This window comes from Oncorhynchus gorbuscha, linkage group LG04 (assembly GCF_021184085.1).
Source record: "Oncorhynchus gorbuscha isolate QuinsamMale2020 ecotype Even-year linkage group LG04, OgorEven_v1.0, whole genome shotgun sequence".
NCBI classification, from domain to species: Eukaryota; Metazoa; Chordata; class Actinopteri; order Salmoniformes; family Salmonidae; genus Oncorhynchus; species Oncorhynchus gorbuscha.
Genome location: NC_060176.1, coordinates 30,345,598 through 30,363,736, shown reverse-complemented (window position 1 = coordinate 30,363,736; position 18,139 = coordinate 30,345,598). Strand labels below are relative to the sequence as shown.

The 18,139-nt window shown below is 43.7% G+C and overlaps 1 protein-coding gene across 1 annotated transcript; it reads left to right on the top strand.

Moving 5' to 3' along the window:
• The first annotated feature begins 60 nt into the window (after positions 1 to 60).
• LOC124033188 (zinc transporter ZIP1-like) lies at positions 61 to 17,765 on the top strand. The gene is made up of 4 exons (XM_046345150.1): positions 61 to 748; positions 6,117 to 6,247; positions 13,766 to 14,086; positions 16,166 to 17,765. The coding sequence occupies exons 1-4, from the start codon at positions 634 to 636 to the stop codon at positions 16,517 to 16,519; spliced, it is 921 nt and encodes a 306-aa protein (XP_046201106.1). The 5' UTR covers positions 61 to 633; the 3' UTR covers positions 16,520 to 17,765.
• Positions 17,766 to 18,139: the final 374 nt, after the last annotated feature.

The window sequence follows — 18,139 nt, the reverse complement described above, 5'->3', positions numbered from 1 at the left end:
TTTAGATCTAAGCCTAGCATGACAAAGAGCTATATTGTGGAACACACTAAGGAGCCACATTCCTAGTAGGCCTTGTACGACATAATGATTGATTCAATATCCCCGTTTGGTCTTTAGAATCAGGTCAGGTGCCTAGGAAGAATTCGTTACATTCTGTGGACTCAGCAATGAGCTGCGCTGTCTGAGAAAATCGTACTGCATTCTTAAAATTAGCATAGTAGGCGTGGCCATCCAGAAGAGGACGCAGATATGACCTATCCTAACAGCAGGATATTATGCTGGCACACGATGGCGGAAAAGTCATTTTAAAATGTTTTGAAATGCGTTTAGGTTATTTTCAAGATTCCCTCATTACCATACACGTGACGTCATCAGTTGTGCTGCTGACTACTACCGCAGTCCAACACGTTGCAGGACAATGTAAATGTTATCTAGTAGGCGCCTAAATAGCTCCTGAAATTGTCTATGTAACAGGGATGAGTTTTTGAATAGCCTAGGTTTTTGTTTTTCCAGTAACGCAAACATGTTGGTATGGCGTAGTCCTCTTACTGCCCGTTGGTTTACATCGCTATTTTACTAGGCTTATCCCAAAATTGCTTGTTTTGATTCAGCCCGGTATAGTAACAAATTGAGATGGACTACTTGTTACAGGTGAAAATAGGCGCCCTCGTGGGTTTGTTACTCCTGACCGTATTTTTCGGATTTATCCCTGCTTGGATGAAGTGGTTCAGAGAAACCAGTGGGACAGGTACGTTTCAGTAGGCAGCCTACAAGTTATACATTAGTTGGCTAGTATCACGCTGTAACCCCATGCAATTCCACACTTGGGATGTGTTGAGCCAGATGGCTCGTTGCTGAAGCGTCCGTTGCTTGGCGTCCTTTCCTTCAACCTAAACTATTCGGTTTCCCATCAACGAGGCATATCCGATATCTCTAAGAACAATACCTACGATTCGTGTTGAATGTGTCCACTGTCAAATAAGCGGTTTTGATCCAGGGTGTACTATATCCCGCATGTGTGGGCTGCTATGGCATTGGAGTCCATTTATAGGACACGTGAGAGTAAACTACCAAGTAAGCTCCCACTTTTACAGACATGAGTAGGGAGACCTGTATAACGTGTTTTTAAACGCGTTTTCAATAGCGAAGCACTCATTCAACCAGACACATCTTGCGTTTTGTTCCTAGATATATTGGATATGTCTCTGTTGATGGAAACGTTATTTTGGTGAAACCGAATAGTTTAGGTTTGGTTGTTCATGGATGCCTGGGTAGTTGCGGGACGTAGAAAATTACATGCAAGTGTTTGCAATGCCTTCATAAACGTGATCAACATCTACTTGTTTGCCAAATCAATCACGTGTTTGCTGTGAACTAGTGTTTATCTTTGTTTCTTCCTTTGGTTTTTAACCGCCAAATGACAATTTATCAAATCAAAATGTGTTTGTCACACAATACTACAGGTACCTTAAAGTGAAATGCGTACTTACAAGCCCTTAACCAGCAATGCAGTTAAGAAAAATAAGTGGCAAGTATTTACTAAATAAACTGAAAAAAATAAATACATGAAAATAACAAAGATCAACAAAACATTAACTAGTCTATATACAGTTTTTATTATTTTTACATTTAGCTCAACATTAAATTACTTCACCAATAGGGAGAGCAGCTTGCTATGGAGCGGGCAAGCAATGGACATGCATTTGACAGACTAGTGTAGGGTGTGAGATGCAAATTCAATTTCATGGGTGAGAAGAGCGCTGAGTATAAAGAAAGCGCTGGGCATCTTGTTCCTAGAACATGCATTATCTGAGTTAGGCCCACAGAATTATACATATGGAGGAGCGGCTTCTATGAAGGAACTTTGAATGTCTTTGAACTTCAGAGAGTTGGCTTAACTAATGTTGCACCAGATCCAGCCCTTGATCATGACTCTGTTCCATTCCATTACACATGAACTTCAGAGAGTTGGCTTAACTAATGTTGCACCAGATCCAGCCCTTGATCATGACTCTGTTCCATTCCATTACACATAATTCCGCCTAGAGTTTGAGAGCTAGACCAGAGCTAGCTAGTTTGCTAACAGAGCGGCACCAGAATTAAAATAAAAACACATCGTACCTTTTTGTTGTTAATAAATCCAATGTGAAACGCGATAAGTATACTATCCTTAACTAGCATTGAAAAGGTTAATCCATTATCTCATTAAAAATCTCCCTAATTTCTGAATCATGGTGTAAAGTCAGTAGCTACAGTAGACTATACTTTGGCGGGAGGGGGAAGGGCATGTAGCCTACAAACATACAAGATCTTCTGCTGGCAGGCAGGCTGACAAATACATTTGGGTGACAGTGAGGGCTTTGCATAGGCACTTTTTTGTGGGACTGGAGATATATGCTTGGAACTGATTCCTGCTTACAAGCAGCTCAAACAGGAAGTACCAGTGACACACTCAATACGTAAGTGGTCTGATGAAGCGGATGCTAAGCTACAGGACCGTTTTGATAGCAAAAACTGGAATATGTTCCGTGATTCATCCGATGACATTGAGTCAGTCATCGGCTTCATTAAAAAGTGTATTGACGACATCGTCCTCACAGGGAACGTAGGTACGTAGCCCAGTCAGAAGCCATGGAATAAAGGCAACATCCAAACTAAGCTAAAGTCTCGAGCTGATGCTTTCAAGGACCGGAACACAAATCGAGAAGCTTACAATAAATCCTGCTATGCCCTCAGACGTACCATCAAACAGGCAAGCATCAATACAGGACTAATATTGAATCCTACTACACCGGCTCTGATGCTCGTTGGATGTGGCAGGGCTTGAAAACTATTATGGACTACAAAGGGAAACCCAGCCACGAGCTGCCCAGTGACGCAAGCCTACCAGATGAGCTAAATACTTTCTATGCTCGCTTCGAGGCAAGCAACACTGAACCAAGCATGAGAACACCAGCTGTTCCGGACAACTTTGTGATCACATTTTCTGTATCCGATGTGAGTAAGCCATTTTAAACAGGTCAGCGTTCACATCGCTGGATGGATTACCATGATGCATACTTAGGACGTGCTGACCAGCATCTTCCCTGACATTTTCAACCTTTCCCTGACCCAGTCTGTAATACCCATATGTTCCAAGCAGACCACCATAGTCGCTGTGCCCAAGAACGCCAAGGTAACCTGCCTAAATGACTATGCCCCGTAGCACTGACGTCTGTAGCCAAGTGACATGATGTCAGCTGGTCCTTTTGTGGCAGGGCTAAAATACAGTGGAAATGTTTTTGGGGGATTCAGTTCATTTTCATGGCAAATAGGGACTTTGCAATTCATCTGATCACTCTTCATAACATTCTGGAGTATATGCTAATTGCCATCATACAAACTGAGGCAGCAGACTTTGTGAAAATTAATATTTGTGTCATTCTCAAAACTTTTGGCCAAGACTGTACACTATGACTCAGGGCATACCTAAAACAATGAAGGACCATAATGTTTACTGTGATAAGAGACTGTTTAATGTGTGCCTAAATTGTATGGGCCATTCCTATCCCGTCCGCACCTGGGGCGGCAGGTAGCCTAGTGGTTAGAGCATTGGACTTGTAACCGAAAGGTTGCAAGATTGAATCCCCGAGCTGACAAGGTAAAAATCTGTCCTTCTGCCCCTGAACAAGGTAGTTGTTCCTAGGCCGTCATTGAAAATATGAATTTGTTCTTAACTGACTTGCCTAGTTTAATAAAGGCAAAACAAATTAATTTTAAGCCTGCTTTTGTTTTCCTATGGCTGATTTGCAGATGAGTCGTTTTCACTTCTGTATTTGTGCAATGATTATCTATGTTGCTTCTCTCTTGTCCTTTAAGCAGAGGGTGACATTATGAGCCATCATGGCCGTTTCATTTCAGTGCTCCCAGTGTTTGATTGCACATCACTTCCCGTTTTTTTGGATCAATTAGTGGTATCTTTGTAAAGTGTCTCTTTTCTGACCAGTTTCACAGCTGATTTAGACCCATAAGAAAGATGAAATGATCAGTCATCAGATAATCACACATTATTCGTATCATAGCTTATGTCACATTAACTGAAAGAAATGTGTAGTTACCTTGATTCACAACTTAAATTAGTCAGACAACTTCTGTCAGGCAGGCATTAACCAATCCTTTGAATGGGTTAGGCAACTCCAGTGTCTGTACGTCAGCAGCAAAGGTAGATAAGATGGAAGTAGAGCCTTTGTAAACTAAAAGTGTGTAATGTAGAGATCTATGGGTCTTTAGCTGAGTCCAGCCAACCGTTTGATACAGGATGCAGTGATGAGTGTCACCTGCAACAAAATGAAGGGCACAATGGTAGATGGCATCCACATGTTTAACAGTAGTAGCAGCTGCTCTTTGGAAGAATATGTCGCCATAATCAAGAACAGATAATAAGGTTGGGATTAAAAAGGTTGACTGAATAATCTGCTTCCTACTGCTTAGAGAAAGGCACGATCTGTTTCTGTAGAAAACGTCAACTTTGAATCTTCGCTTCTAACCAGCTCGTCTATGTTTTTTTAAACGTCAAATCCATATCAATCCGAATGCCTAAGTATTTATATGCAGGAGCACATCCGCTTAGAGAACCATCAAATGAGTGAACATATAGTTCTAAAAAATTCTGAGTTTGTATTTCGTTTTGCCTGTATTAAGCACACGTTTTAAATCCGCAAGGGATTCCTGCATAGCTATAACATCTGACTAGTTTTGTCACAGCCAGATCAATAGTTGGGTCAATAGCATACATAATAGTTTCAGATTGACCAATGGTGTTTATATAAATAGTGAAGAGAACAGGTCCCAAAATCACCCCCTGTGGTACACCTTTATATGCACTTCAAGAAATGTAGTCATGATGGCCTGACTTCTGTCACTAAGATAACCATGAAACTGCGTCAGCGCTCAGGCTCAACATATTCAATAAAATAGCATGATCAACAGTATGAAAAGCTTTTGACAGGTCCACAAACAAAGCAGCCCATTTCATTTTAGTGTCTAAAGCATTGACAAGATCATTAACAACTAAAATGGTTGCTGTAACAGTTTTATGCCCAGGCCATTTCTCAAATAAAGAGCAAAGTTGTACATTTACAAAGGATTCAAGAATCTTAGGCAAGGAATCATTGAAATTCGATAATTATTACATCACTACAATCCCCACCGTTATGGAGTGGCAGCACAAGAGCTGATTTCTATATTTTTGGAATATTTCCTGTTAATTTAAAAAACAACAATGTTGTTGAACCATCCTCAGTTTTCTCCTATCCCAGCCATTAAACTCTGTAACTGTTTTAAAGTCACCATGATTAAAGTCAACATGGCCTCATGTTGAAATCCCTGAGCAGTTTCCTTCCTCTCCGGCAACTGAGTTAGGAAGGATTCCTGTATCTTTGTAGTGACTGGGTGTATTGATACACCGCCCAAAGTGTAATTAATAACTAGCTAAAAGGTGGGGTAGCCTAGTGGTTAGAGTGTTGGACTAGTAACCGGAAGGTTGCAAGTTCAAACCCCCGAGCTGACAAAGTACAAAAAAAATGTCTTTCTGCCCCTGAACAGGCAGTTAACCCACTCTTCTCAGGCCGTTATTGAAAATAAGAATTTGTTCTTAACTGACTTGCCTGGATAAATAAAGGTAAAATAACATTTTAAAAAGGGATATTCAATATCTGATTTTTATTTTAAAAATATTTGTACTTTTTTTTGAACCCATCTACAAATAGGTGCCCTTCTTTGCGAGGCATTGAATAACCTCCCTGGTATTTTTGTATTTGAAATTCACAGCTTGACTGTGTGGGGTACAGAAACGAGACAGTCATTCAAAAATCATGACTGTCTATTATTGCACACTGTGAGTCCGTGCAACTTTTATGACTTGTAAGCACATTTTTACTCCTGAAGTTATTTATTTAGGATTAACAAAGGGGTTGACTACTTATTGACTCAAGACATTTCAGCTTTTTGTTTTTTATGAATTTGTCAAAATAAAACATAATTCCACTTTGACATTATGGGATATTGCATTTATATTCAGGCTGTAACAACAAAATGTGGGAAAAGTAATTAAACAGTAGCATATTTTTATCATGCAGAAACCCATCGGGTGGTCCTGAGTTTCATCAGCTGTTTTGCCGGAGGCGTCTTCCTGGCTGCCTGTCTGTTGGACATCATCCCAGACTACCTGTCGGACATCAATGCTGAGCTGGATGCACGGAGGGTGGACGTAAGTGTCTTCTGTCTGTCAGCAACATCACAAAGTGTCATTGATGCCTGGCCACAACCCCATCCCCTTTGTAAAATGACAAAAAGCTATATGATTATCCATGGCACAAACCAATGTATTAAGGGATAGTAACAGTTATACTTTAGTTCTACTGTATCTGTAAAACATGGGGAAATTAGCTAGTTAGTGTAGAAGTTATTAATCCACAGGTTCATGTGTTAAGGACTACTTACTTGTATATACACTGCTCAAAAAAATAAAGGGAACACTTAAACAACACAATGTAACTCCAAGTCAATCACACTTCTGTGAAATCAAACTGTCCACTTAGGAAGCAACACTGATTGACAATACATTTCACATGCTGTTGTGCAAATGGAATAGACAACAGGTGGAAACTCTAGGCAATTAGCAAGACACCCCCAATAAAGGGGTGGTTCTGCAGGTGGTGACCACAGACCACTTCTCAGTTCCTATGCTTCCTGGCTGATGTTTTGGTCACTTTTGAATGCTGGCGGTGCTTTCACTCTAGTGGTAGCATGAGACAGAGTCTACAACCCACACAAGTGGCTCAGGTAGTGCAGCTCATCCAGGATGGAACATCGATGCGAGCTGTGGCAAGAAGGTTTGCTGTGTCTGTCAGCGTAGTGTCCAGAGCATGGAGGCACTACCAGGAGACCAGCCAGTACATCAGGAGACGTGGAGGAGGCCGTAGGAGGGCAACAACACAGCAGCAGGACCGCTACCTCCTCCTTTGTGCAAGGAGGAGCCGGATGAGCACTGCCAGAGCCCTGCAAAATGACCTCCAGCAGGCCACAAATGTGCATTTGTCTGCTCAAACTGTCAGAAACAGACTCCATGAGGGTGGTATGAGGGCCCGACTCCCACAGGTGGGGGTTGTGCTTACAGCCCAACACCGTGCAGGACGTTTGGCATTTGCCAGAGAACACAAAGATTGGCAAATTCGTCACTGGCACCCGGTGCTCTTCACAGATGAAAGCAGGTTCACACTGAGCACATGTGACAGACGTGACAGAGTCTGGAGAAGCCGTGGAGAACGTTCTGCTGCCTGCAACATCCTCCAGCATGACCGGTTTGGTGGTGGGTCAGTCATGGTGGGTGGGTGGGGGGGGGATTTCTTTGCGGGGCCGCACAGCCCTCCATGTGCTGTTGGCCCTGGGTTCCTCCTAATGCAAGACAATGCTAGACCTCATGTGGCTGTAGTGTGTCAGCAGTTCCTGCAAGAGGAAGGCATTGATGCTATGGACTGGCCCGCCCGTTCCCCAGACCTGAATCCAATTGAACACATCTGGGACATCATGTCTCGCTCCATCCACCAACGCCACGTTGCACCACAGACAGTCCAGGAGTTGGCGGATGCTTTAGTCCAGGTCTGGGAGGAGATCCCTCAGGAGACCATCCGCCATCTCATCAGGAGCATGCACAGGCATTGTAGGGAGGTCATACAGGCACGTGGAGGCCACAGACACTACTGAGCCTCATTTTGACTTGTTTTAAGGACATTACATCAAAGTTGGGTCAGCCTGTAGTGTGGTTTTCCACTTTAATTTTGAGTGTGACTCAAAATCCAGACCTCCATGGGTTGATAAATTTGATTTCCATTGATAATTTTTGTGTGATTTTGCTGTCAGCACATTCAACCATGTAAAGTAAAGTATTTAATAAGAATATTTAATTCATTCAGATCTAGGATGTGTTATTTTAGTGTTCCCTTTATTTTTTGAGCAGTGTATATACAATGGGGCAAAAAAGTATTTAGTCAGCCACCAATTGTGCATGTTCTCCCACTTAAAAAAGATGAGAGAGGCCTGTAATTTTCATCATAGGTACACTTCAACTATGCCAGACAAAATGAGAAGAAAAAATCCAGGAAATCACATTGTAGGATTTTTTTACATGAATGTATTTGCAAATTATGGTGGAAAATAAGTATTTGGTCAATAACAAAAGTTTCTCAATACTTTGTTATATACCCTTTGTTGGCAATTACAGTTGTCAAATGTTTTCTGTAAGTCTTCACAAGGTTTTCACGCACTGTTGCTGGTATTTTGGCCCATTCCTCCATGCAGATCTCTTCTAGAGCAGTGATGTTTTGGGGCTGTTGCTGGTCAACACGGACTTTCAACTCCTTCCAAAGATTTTCTATGGGGTTGAGATCTGGAGACTGGCTAGGCCACTCCAGGACCTTGAAATGCTTCTTACGAAGCCACTCCTTCGTTGCCCGGGCGGTGTGTTTGGGATCATTGTCATGCTGAAAGACCCAGCCACGTTTCATCTTCAATGCCCTTGCTGATGGAAGGAGGTTTTCACTCAAAATCTCACGATACATGGCCCCATTCTTTCTTTCCTTTACCCGGATCAGTCGTCCTGGTCCCTTTGCAGAAAAACAGCCCCAAAGCATGATGTTTCCACCCCAATGCTTCACAGTAGGTATGGTGATCTTTGGATGCAACTCAGCATTCTTTGTTGTTTTTTACCAAAAAGTTATATTTTGGTGTCATATGGTCAGATGAAATTCTCCCAATCTTCTTCTGTAGGTCATTCACTAGGTCCCCCCGTGTGGTTCTGGAATTTTTGCTCACCGTTCTTGTGATCATTTTGACCCCACGGGGTGAGATCTTGCGTGGAGCCCCAGATCGAGGGAGATTATCAGTGGTCTTGTATGTCTTCCATTTCCTAATAATTGCTCCCACAGTTGATTTCTTCAAACCAAGCTGCTTACCTATTGCAGATGCAGTCTTCCCAGCCTGGTGCAGTTCTACAATTTTGTTTCTGGTGTCCTCTTTGGCCATAGTGGAGTTTGGAGTGTGATTGTTTGAGGTTGTGGACAGGTGTCTTTTATACTGATAACAAGTTCAAACAGGTGCCATTAATACAGGTAACGAGTGGAGGACAGAGGAGCCTCTTAAAGAAGAAGTTACAGGTCTGTGAGAGCCAGAAATTTTGCTTGTTTGTAGGTGACCAAATACTTATTTTCCACCATAATTAGAAATAATAAGAAAAAATCAAGAGAAAACTGCAAGACTCAATAGAAGACAAAACAAGGAACAAACCAAACAAGACAGGCTTTTGAAAAATTAACTATTTTTTTCATAAAATTGTACAGTTATCTTAGCTAGGTGAATTGCTAGCAGAATTGTTTACTTGTTGCTAAGCAGTTGCTAGGGACTCTCCTGGAAGAAGCTAGCTAGCTTACAAAGAATAACAACAAAAAATATCTAGTTAACAGAAGAAAGGAAGACAAAATAAGGACAAAAGAAGGACAGAAGAAAAAGGAAAAGAAAGAGGACAACAAAGTGAAACAGTCAGCACTTCTATTGCAACTTCGTATTTCGTCGTCCTAACGTAGTCTACACTGCTATCTGCCCAGCAGCTAGCCAGCTAGCAAACGTCCACCGTCTACCGAATAGCAGCACTGTAGAAACTATTACACTCAACTGAACGACTTGATTAGTGTAGTGTTAGCTAGCTACATGGTTGTCTTTGCTGTCTTCGTATCCAAGATAATTGTGTAGTTTAGAGCGTGTAGTCTTAGAGTGATTATCTTAATTTACCGAGGTTAGCTAGCCAGCTATTTGTCGTCCTTAACGTAGGAGACACTGCTAGCTAGCCAACAGCTAGCCAACGTCTACTGAATAGAACTTCCGCACTCAACAACCTGGTCGCATTCCGCTTCGCTCCACAGGTAGTATCACATTTTTTATTTCATTTCATTACAGCACAATGGTTTGATTTGTTTGATCGTAGCTAGCTACATAGCTAGCTACATAGCCGTCTGTGTATCAAAGATAATTGTGTAGTCTAGAGCGATTTTCTAGGTTAGCTAGCCAGCTATTGTCGTTCTTTTAACGCAATGTAACGTAATCAACACTGCTAGCTAGCCAGCTAGCCCCCGAATAGCAGCACTGTAGAAACTACTACACTCAACGGAACGACTTGATTAGTGTAGTGTCAACAACGCAGCCACTGTCAGCTAGCCTACAAAGTCAACAATGCAGCCACTGCCAGCTAGCCTACTTCAGCAGTACTGTATCATTTTTAATAATTTTAGTCAATATGATTCTTGCTACGTAAGCTTAACTTTCTGAACATTCGAGACGTGTAGTCCACTTGTCATTCCAATCTCCTTGCATTAGCGTAGCCTCTTCTGTAGCCTGTCAACTATGTGTCTGTCTATCCCTGTTCTCTCCTCTCTGCACAGACCATACAAACCCTCCACACCGCGTGGCCGCTGCCACCCTAATCTGGTGGTCCCAGCGCGCACGACCCACGTGGAGTTCCAGGTCTCCGGTAGCCTCTGGAACTGCCGATCTGCAGCCAACAAGGCAGAGTTCATCTCAGCCTATGCCTCCCTCCAGTCCCTCGACTTCTTGGCACTGACAGAAACATGGATCACCACAGATAACACTGCTACTCCTACTGCTCTCTCTTCGTCCGCCCACGTGTTCTCGCACACCCCGAGAGCTTCTGGTCAGCGGGGTGGTGGCATAGGGATCCTTATCTCTCCCATGTGGTCATTCTCTCTTTCTCCCCTTACCCATCTGTCTATCGCCTCCTTTGAATTTCATGCTGTCACAGTTACCAGCCCTTTCAAGCTTAACATCCTTATCATTTATCGCCCTCCAGGTCCCCTCGGAGAGTTCATCAATGAGCTTGATGCCTTGATAAGCTCCTTTCCTGAGGACGGCTCACCTCTCACAGTTCTGGGCGACTTTAACCTCCCCACGTCTACCTTTGACTCATTCCTCTCTGCCTCCTTCTTTCCACTCCTCTCCTCTTTTGACCTCACCCTCTCACCTTCCCCCCTACTCACAAGGCAGGCAATACGCTCGACCTCATCTTTACTAGATGCTGTTCTTCCACTAACCTCATTGCAACTCCCCTCCAAGTCTCCGACCACTACCTTGTATCCTTTTCCCTCTCGCTCTCATCCAACACTTCCCACACTGCCCCTACTCGGATGGTATCGCGCCGTCCCAACCTTCGCTCTCTCTCCCCCGCTACTCTCTCCTCTTCCATCCTATCATCTCTTCCCTCTGCTCAAACCTTCTCCAACCTATCTCCTGATTCTGCCTCCTCAACCCTCCTCTCCTCCCTTTCTGCATCCTTTGACTCTCTATGTCCCCTATCTTCCAGGCCGGCTCGGTCCTCCCCTCCCGCTCCGTGGCTTGACGACTCAATGCGAGCTCACAGAACAGGGCTCCGGAAGGCCGAGCGGAAATGGAGGAAAACTCGCCTCCCTGCGGACCTGGCATCCTTTCACTCCCTCATCTCTACATTTTCCTCCTCTGTCTCTGCTGCTAAAGCCACTTTCTACCACTCTAAATTCCAAGCATCTGCCTCTAACCCTAGGAAGCTCTTTGCCACATTCTCCTCCCTCCTGAATCCTCCTCCCCCCCCCCTCCTCCCTCTCTGCAGATGACTTCGTCAACCATTTTGAAAAGAAGATCGACGACATCCGATCCTCGTTTGCTAAGTCAAACAACACCGCTGGTTCTGCTCACACTGCCCTACCCTGTGCTCTGACCTCTTTCTCCCCTCTCTCTCCAGATGAAATCTCGCGTCTTGTGACGGCCGGCCGCCCAACAACCTGCCCGCTCGACCCTATCCCCTCCTCTCTTCTTCAGACCATTTCCGGAGACCTTCTCCCTTACCTCACCTCGCTCATCAACTTATCCCTGACCGCTGGCTACGTCCCTTCCGTCTTCAAGAGAGCGAGAGTTGCACCCCTTCTGAAAAAACCTACACTCGATCCCTCCGATGTCAACAACTACAGACCAGTATCCCTTCTTTCTTTTCTCTCCAAAACTCTTGAACGTGCCGTCCTTGGTCAGCTCTCCCGCTATCTCTCTCAGAATGACCTTCTTGATCCAAATCAGTCAGGTTTCAAGACTAGTCATCCAACTGAGACTGCTCTTCTCTGTATCACGGAGGCGCTCCGCACCGCTAAAGCTAACTCTCTCTCCTCTGCTCTCATCCTTCTAGACCTATCGGCTGCCTTCGATACTGTGAACCATCAGATCCTCCTCTCCACCCTCTCCGAGTTGGGCATCTCCGGCGCGGCCCATGCTTGGATTGCGTCCTACCTGACAGGTCGCTCCTACCAGATGGCGTGGCGAGAATCTGTCTCCTCACCACGCGCTCTCACCACTGGTGTCCCCCAGGGCTCTGTTCTAGGCCCTCTCCTATTCTCGCTATACACCAAGTCACTTGGCTCTGTCATAACCTCACATGGTCTCTCCTATCATTGCTATGCAGACGACACACAATTAATCTTCTCCTTTCCCCTTCTGATGACCAGGTGGCGAATCGCATCTCTGCATGTCTGGCAGACATATCAGTGTGGATGACGGATCACCACCTCAAGCTGAACTTCGGCAAGACGGAGCTGCTCTTCCTCCCGGGGAAGGACTGCCCGTTCCATGATCTCGCCATCACGGTTGACAACTCCATTGTGTCCTCCTCCCAGAGCGCTAAGAACCTTGGCGTGATCCTGGACAACAAACTGTCGTTCTCAACTAACATCAAGGCGGTGGCCCGTTCCTGTAGGTTCATGCTCTACAACATCCGCAGAGTACGACCCTGCCTCACACAGGAAGCGGCGCAGGTCCTAATCCAGGCACTTGTCATCTCCCGTCTGGATTACTGCAACTCGCTGTTGGCTGGGCTCCCTGCCTGTGCCATTAAACCCCTACAACTCATCCAGAACGCCGCAGCCCGTCTAGTGTTCAACCTTCCCAAGTTCTCTCACGTCACCCCGCTCCTCCGCTCTCTCCACTGGCTTCCAGTTGAAGCTCGCATCCGCTACAAGACCATGGTGCTTGCCTACGGAGCTGTGAGGGGAACGGCACCTCAGTACCTCCAGGCTCTGATCAGGCCCTACACCCAAATAAGGGCACTGCGTTCATCCACCTCTGGCCTGCTCGCCTCCCTACCACTGAGGAAGTACAGTTCCCGCTCAGCTCAGTCAAAACTGTTCGCTGCTCTGGCTCCCCAATGGTGGAACAAACTCCCTCACGACGCCAGGACAGCGGAGTCAATCACCACCTTCCGGAGACACCTGAAACCCCACCTCTTTAAGGAATACCTAGGATAGGATAAAGTAATCCTTCTCACCCCCCTAAAATATTTAGATGCACTATTGTAAAGTGGTTGTTCCACTGGATGTCATAAGGTGAATGCACCAATTTGTAAGTCGCTCTGGATAAGAGCGTCTGCTAAATGACTTAAATGTAAATGTAATAATTTGCAAATAAATTCATTAAAAAATCCTACAATGTGATGTTCTGGATTCCCCCCCCCCCTCATTTTGTCTGTCATGGTTGAAGTGTACCTATGATGAAAATTACAGGCCTCTCTCATCTTTTTAAATGGGAGAACTTGCACAATTGGTGGCTGACTAAATACGTTTTTTGCCAAACTCTGTATATCCCTAATCCTTGGCGTTTATTTAAACAGAACTCTTACTTTTGTTGTTTTCCCCTCTATCTCAAACAGACCAGCTTCCCCCTCCCAGAGTTCATCATGGCTGCAGGCTTCTTCACTGTGCTAATCGTGGAGAGGATCGCTCTGAACTGCAGACAAGATGCCATGCAAGGGTCAGACCAGGAGAGAGCACCTCTGATGCAGGCCAACGAGCACAGCCATGGGCACGGGCAGGGAAAAGCCTCGTCCACCAACCTGGAGGGTAGTGCCCATCATGTCCACATGGACCTCCAGGCCCACTCCTCCTTTCGCTCGTTCATGCTCTTTTTTTCGCTCTCCCTGCATTCTGTGTTCGAGGGCCTGGCCATCGGGCTGCAGACCACAGACTCAAAGGTAGGTGCTGGAGCGCGAGCTGCACTGAAATAGCACAATAGGTCCATTTGTTTTAGCTCACCCGGGGCACATATTAAACCATTATGTTGGTCCTAAAAGGGAAATCTCTGCCCACATGTGGCATTGGATCAGCTAAAACAAATGCACCCATACATTTCAAATGCATGCCAATACTTTCCAAGTGTATCTTCAAATAGATTCCAATAATATTCAACTACTTCTTTCTTCAAATGAAAATACAATTTGTATTATTTATACTGAACAGAAATATAAACGCAACATGCAACAATTTCAAAGATTTCCAGTTCGTACAAGGACATCAGTCAATTGAAATAAATTGGATAAAGCTATGGATTTCACATGACTGGGAATACAGATATCCATCTGTTGGTCACAGATGCCTTAAAAAATAAGTAGCGGCATGGATCAGAAAACCAGTTGGTATCTGGTGTGACCACCATTTTCTTCATGTAGCGCGACATCTCCTTCGCATAGAGTTTATCAGGCTGTTGATTGTGGCCTGTGGAATATTGTCCCTCTTCAATGGCTATGCGAAGTTGCTGGATATTGGCAAGAACGATGATAGGAAACAGAGAGAGTTGGGTTAGCCTATAATTAATACATTCGAGAGTGCCCATCCTTGCAATTTAAAAGGCCGTACAATTTCAATTCTGCATAATGTAACAGCAGTTCATAAACAATACAATGAGAAAGTTGAAATGCTTCAGTTTGCTGCCATATGACTGGATTCACATTTGTCTCCAACGATTTATAAGGTAAAATATATCTAAATCACATGCCATATTTAGAATTCCCAAATAAGTTACTCATTTACTTAGCTCTCGTCAAGTTGTAAATTACAGTGCGGGGAGTATGTGTTATATTTTTTGGGGGGGAGAGAATAAAGTAGATATTTCTAACCCGTGCTTTTCATGTGATGTGCTCTTCGACTTTAACTTCACAGACCGTTCTCCTTTTCACTGTATTGTCCTTTGTTGGTATTCAGGGCAGTCTCTTTCCATCACAAAAGCACAGTGAAGGTTGTTGCTGTGCTTAGAAGGGGAAAGCTCTAGGACAACTCTTTCCAATCACCCGTAGTGTCAGGAGGTTTAGAGTTTCTTGTTCATTTATACAATGTAGAGAGGCAGAGGGAAGTGAGAGACATGCCTTATTTCCATGCACTTTCGCCCATATCCTCAGTATAACATCGCTCACACAGCATGCACCATGTCAGCGGATTCTAATGGCAAAAGGCTCTGAGATATTTTACCAAAAGTCAATACACTATAAAGACATGCAAGATTCTGACACATTGATTGACGTGAGCACTCACTGTGGTGGAAAGACAGGCATGTAACTTTTAACTGGTAAAGGGACATTACATTCAAATCAAAAGTTGTCACATGTTTTCAGATCTCAAACATAGTCTGTCATGTCCACATCCTATGTAATTGGTTGTGTAGATCCAGCTATAGCCTCAACCCCAAATACATGGAAAAGAGCATCACAGGGAATCTGGAAATTATTTTTTCAATTTATTTGGGATTGTGGACTATAGATGGGTCGTATTCATTTGTACACACTGTAGCAAAAATATTTTGCATTGTCACAAAAAACTAAATATAGCGAAAGCAAAAAACTAAATATAGAGAAAGCAAAAAACTACATATAGAGAAAGCAAAAACAAGTGTTTCTTATTGGACAAATTCAGGTAGGTCCCTCCCTGTTTTGGCCCGTTTGTTTCATAGTGAATACCACCCTGGATCTACAAAACAGATGGCCTGGTACGCAAACTTAATTTGATATTAGACTACTTTGAGGTCTGAAAACATCTGACTACCGCTTTCCCTGGTTGATCAAAGACTCTTATCTGGCTTGAAGTGACAGATCTATTTAGGCTAACCTTTTAATAGACTTTTCAAAGAATTATAAATGAGAGATGTGTAATTTTTATACCAGTCATTTCTACAGCTTGTGTTGATCTTATACAGCTGTTTTCATCTTACTGCGATGATGAAAGAGAAAGGATGTAGGAGAGGAATTTAACCTCTAATCTTGTTTTCTCTCCATCCTATCCAGGTATTAGAGATCTGCATCGCCATTGTGGTCCACAAAAGCATCATCGTGTTCAGCCTGTCGGTGAAGCTGGTGCAGAGCGCGGTCCCGCCCATGTGGGTTGCGGCCTACGTGGGCGTCTTCGCCATGATGTCTCCGCTGGGCATCGGAGTGGGCATCGGGGTTATCGAGGCTCAGCTGGCGGCAGGCGCTCTGATCCAGGCCATCCTGGAGGGGCTGGCGGCCGGGACCTTTATTTACATCACCTTCATGGAGATCCTGCCTCACGAGCTGAACTCCCCGGAGAACCAGCTGCTCAAGGTATTCTTCATCCTGTTGGGCTTCAGCGTCATGGCGGGCCTCACCTTCCTGAGCTGAGAGGATGTCACCCACTGGAGCAACTGACCTTGGAGTAATATGGGTGTGGCTCATATGAATCACGGGACATGATGTTCTGTACTAGGGTCGCCATAATGGGAGATGTCTCAGGGAGAAGGGAAACATAAAAACGGTCCCGTTTTACTGCAGGGTTGATGCAGGGGAGATTACAGTGCCCGTGTCTGGCTGTGCCACTTTTATTTGAGGGTCACAGCTGTCCTTACTCAGTATTTTTGTTTTTAAGGGTGATTGACACTCATTGGTATTTTTTTATCCTGCTTTTAGCGTAGATTTTAATTTCACAGCCAAGGATGGTAAGACAGTTTTTTTTATTTAAGAACCTTTAATGATTTCAAATAGATTATATTTAGTTAAGTAATACTTTTTAATTTGGTTGTTTTAGCACTGGAAAAATAATAAGCACACAGAATGTGGCAATATTAGTTGTTTATCCTGTGGCATATCTTTTTTTTTAAAGTATATTTTATTTTAACAATCGCCGTTTGTAACATTTTTCACATAATTGAAGATTACTGAAAAAAGTTCTGTTCATACTGACAACATGATTGCCTGGTCCCTTTGGCAAATGACAGGTGTGGCAAGGAGTGGAATGTTAGCTAAAAAGACTCGTATCCACACTAACATGATATCTCTTAATAGTCAAATGAATCCGTCACATCAATATCTCATTATGTATACAGGTTAAAATGTCAATTGCGTCATGTTTACACTTTTGGATGTGTGCCCACAGTTAAGTTGTGAGCCTCCACAGTTAAATTGAAGTATTACATGTTTTATCGCCATTGTGGAACAAATTGTTTTCACCTTGGGAACTATACTATGCCTTATTGTCACACAGCAGATAGATGCAGTGAAATGTGTTTTACAGGGTCAGTCATAGTAGTACGGTGCCCCTGGAGCAAATTTTGGTTAAGTGCCTTGCTCAAGGGCACAGCAACAGATTTCTTTTTATAAGACAAACCATTGTGACCAACATGTTAAAGAGAGATTGTTATTTTAACATGTGCTGAAGTTGAACTTCTTAACCTGTGTTCTCCTGACTCCGTTCCTCGTTGTGTTGATAGTTTCCCTACCCCAGCCATGAGTCATGTTTCTGTTGTCTAATCAAAGTTTCAAATTTATAACAACACTATCTCAAGTTGCCCTCAGCTTCCTCTTACTCCTCCATTCTCCTCTCTGACACTGTTGCAGTAAAATAATGATTAAACAAGTTGGCTATGATTTGTTTAAAGTGTGTGTGTCTATTGTGTATGCTTTTGCAATATGCACGCTCATCACGATTACCAAGAGAAGCATGATGGGGTTCTATTTTTAGGAGGTGGGTAGGCTGCAAGGGTTGCGGTTGTGATGTTCTGCCTGTAACTTGTGTCCTGAAATGACTGTGGATGGTCTGACTTTAATTGTGCTGTCTGTAAACACAGTGTCCCCAAACCTATGTACTAGATGTAAACTAAAAAAGAAAAGTCCTCTCACGGTCAACTGCGTTTATTTTCAGCGAACTTCATGTGTAAATATTTGTATGAAAATAAGATTCAACAACTGAGACAAACTGAACAAGTTCCACAGACATGTAACTAACAGAAGTGGAATAATATGTCC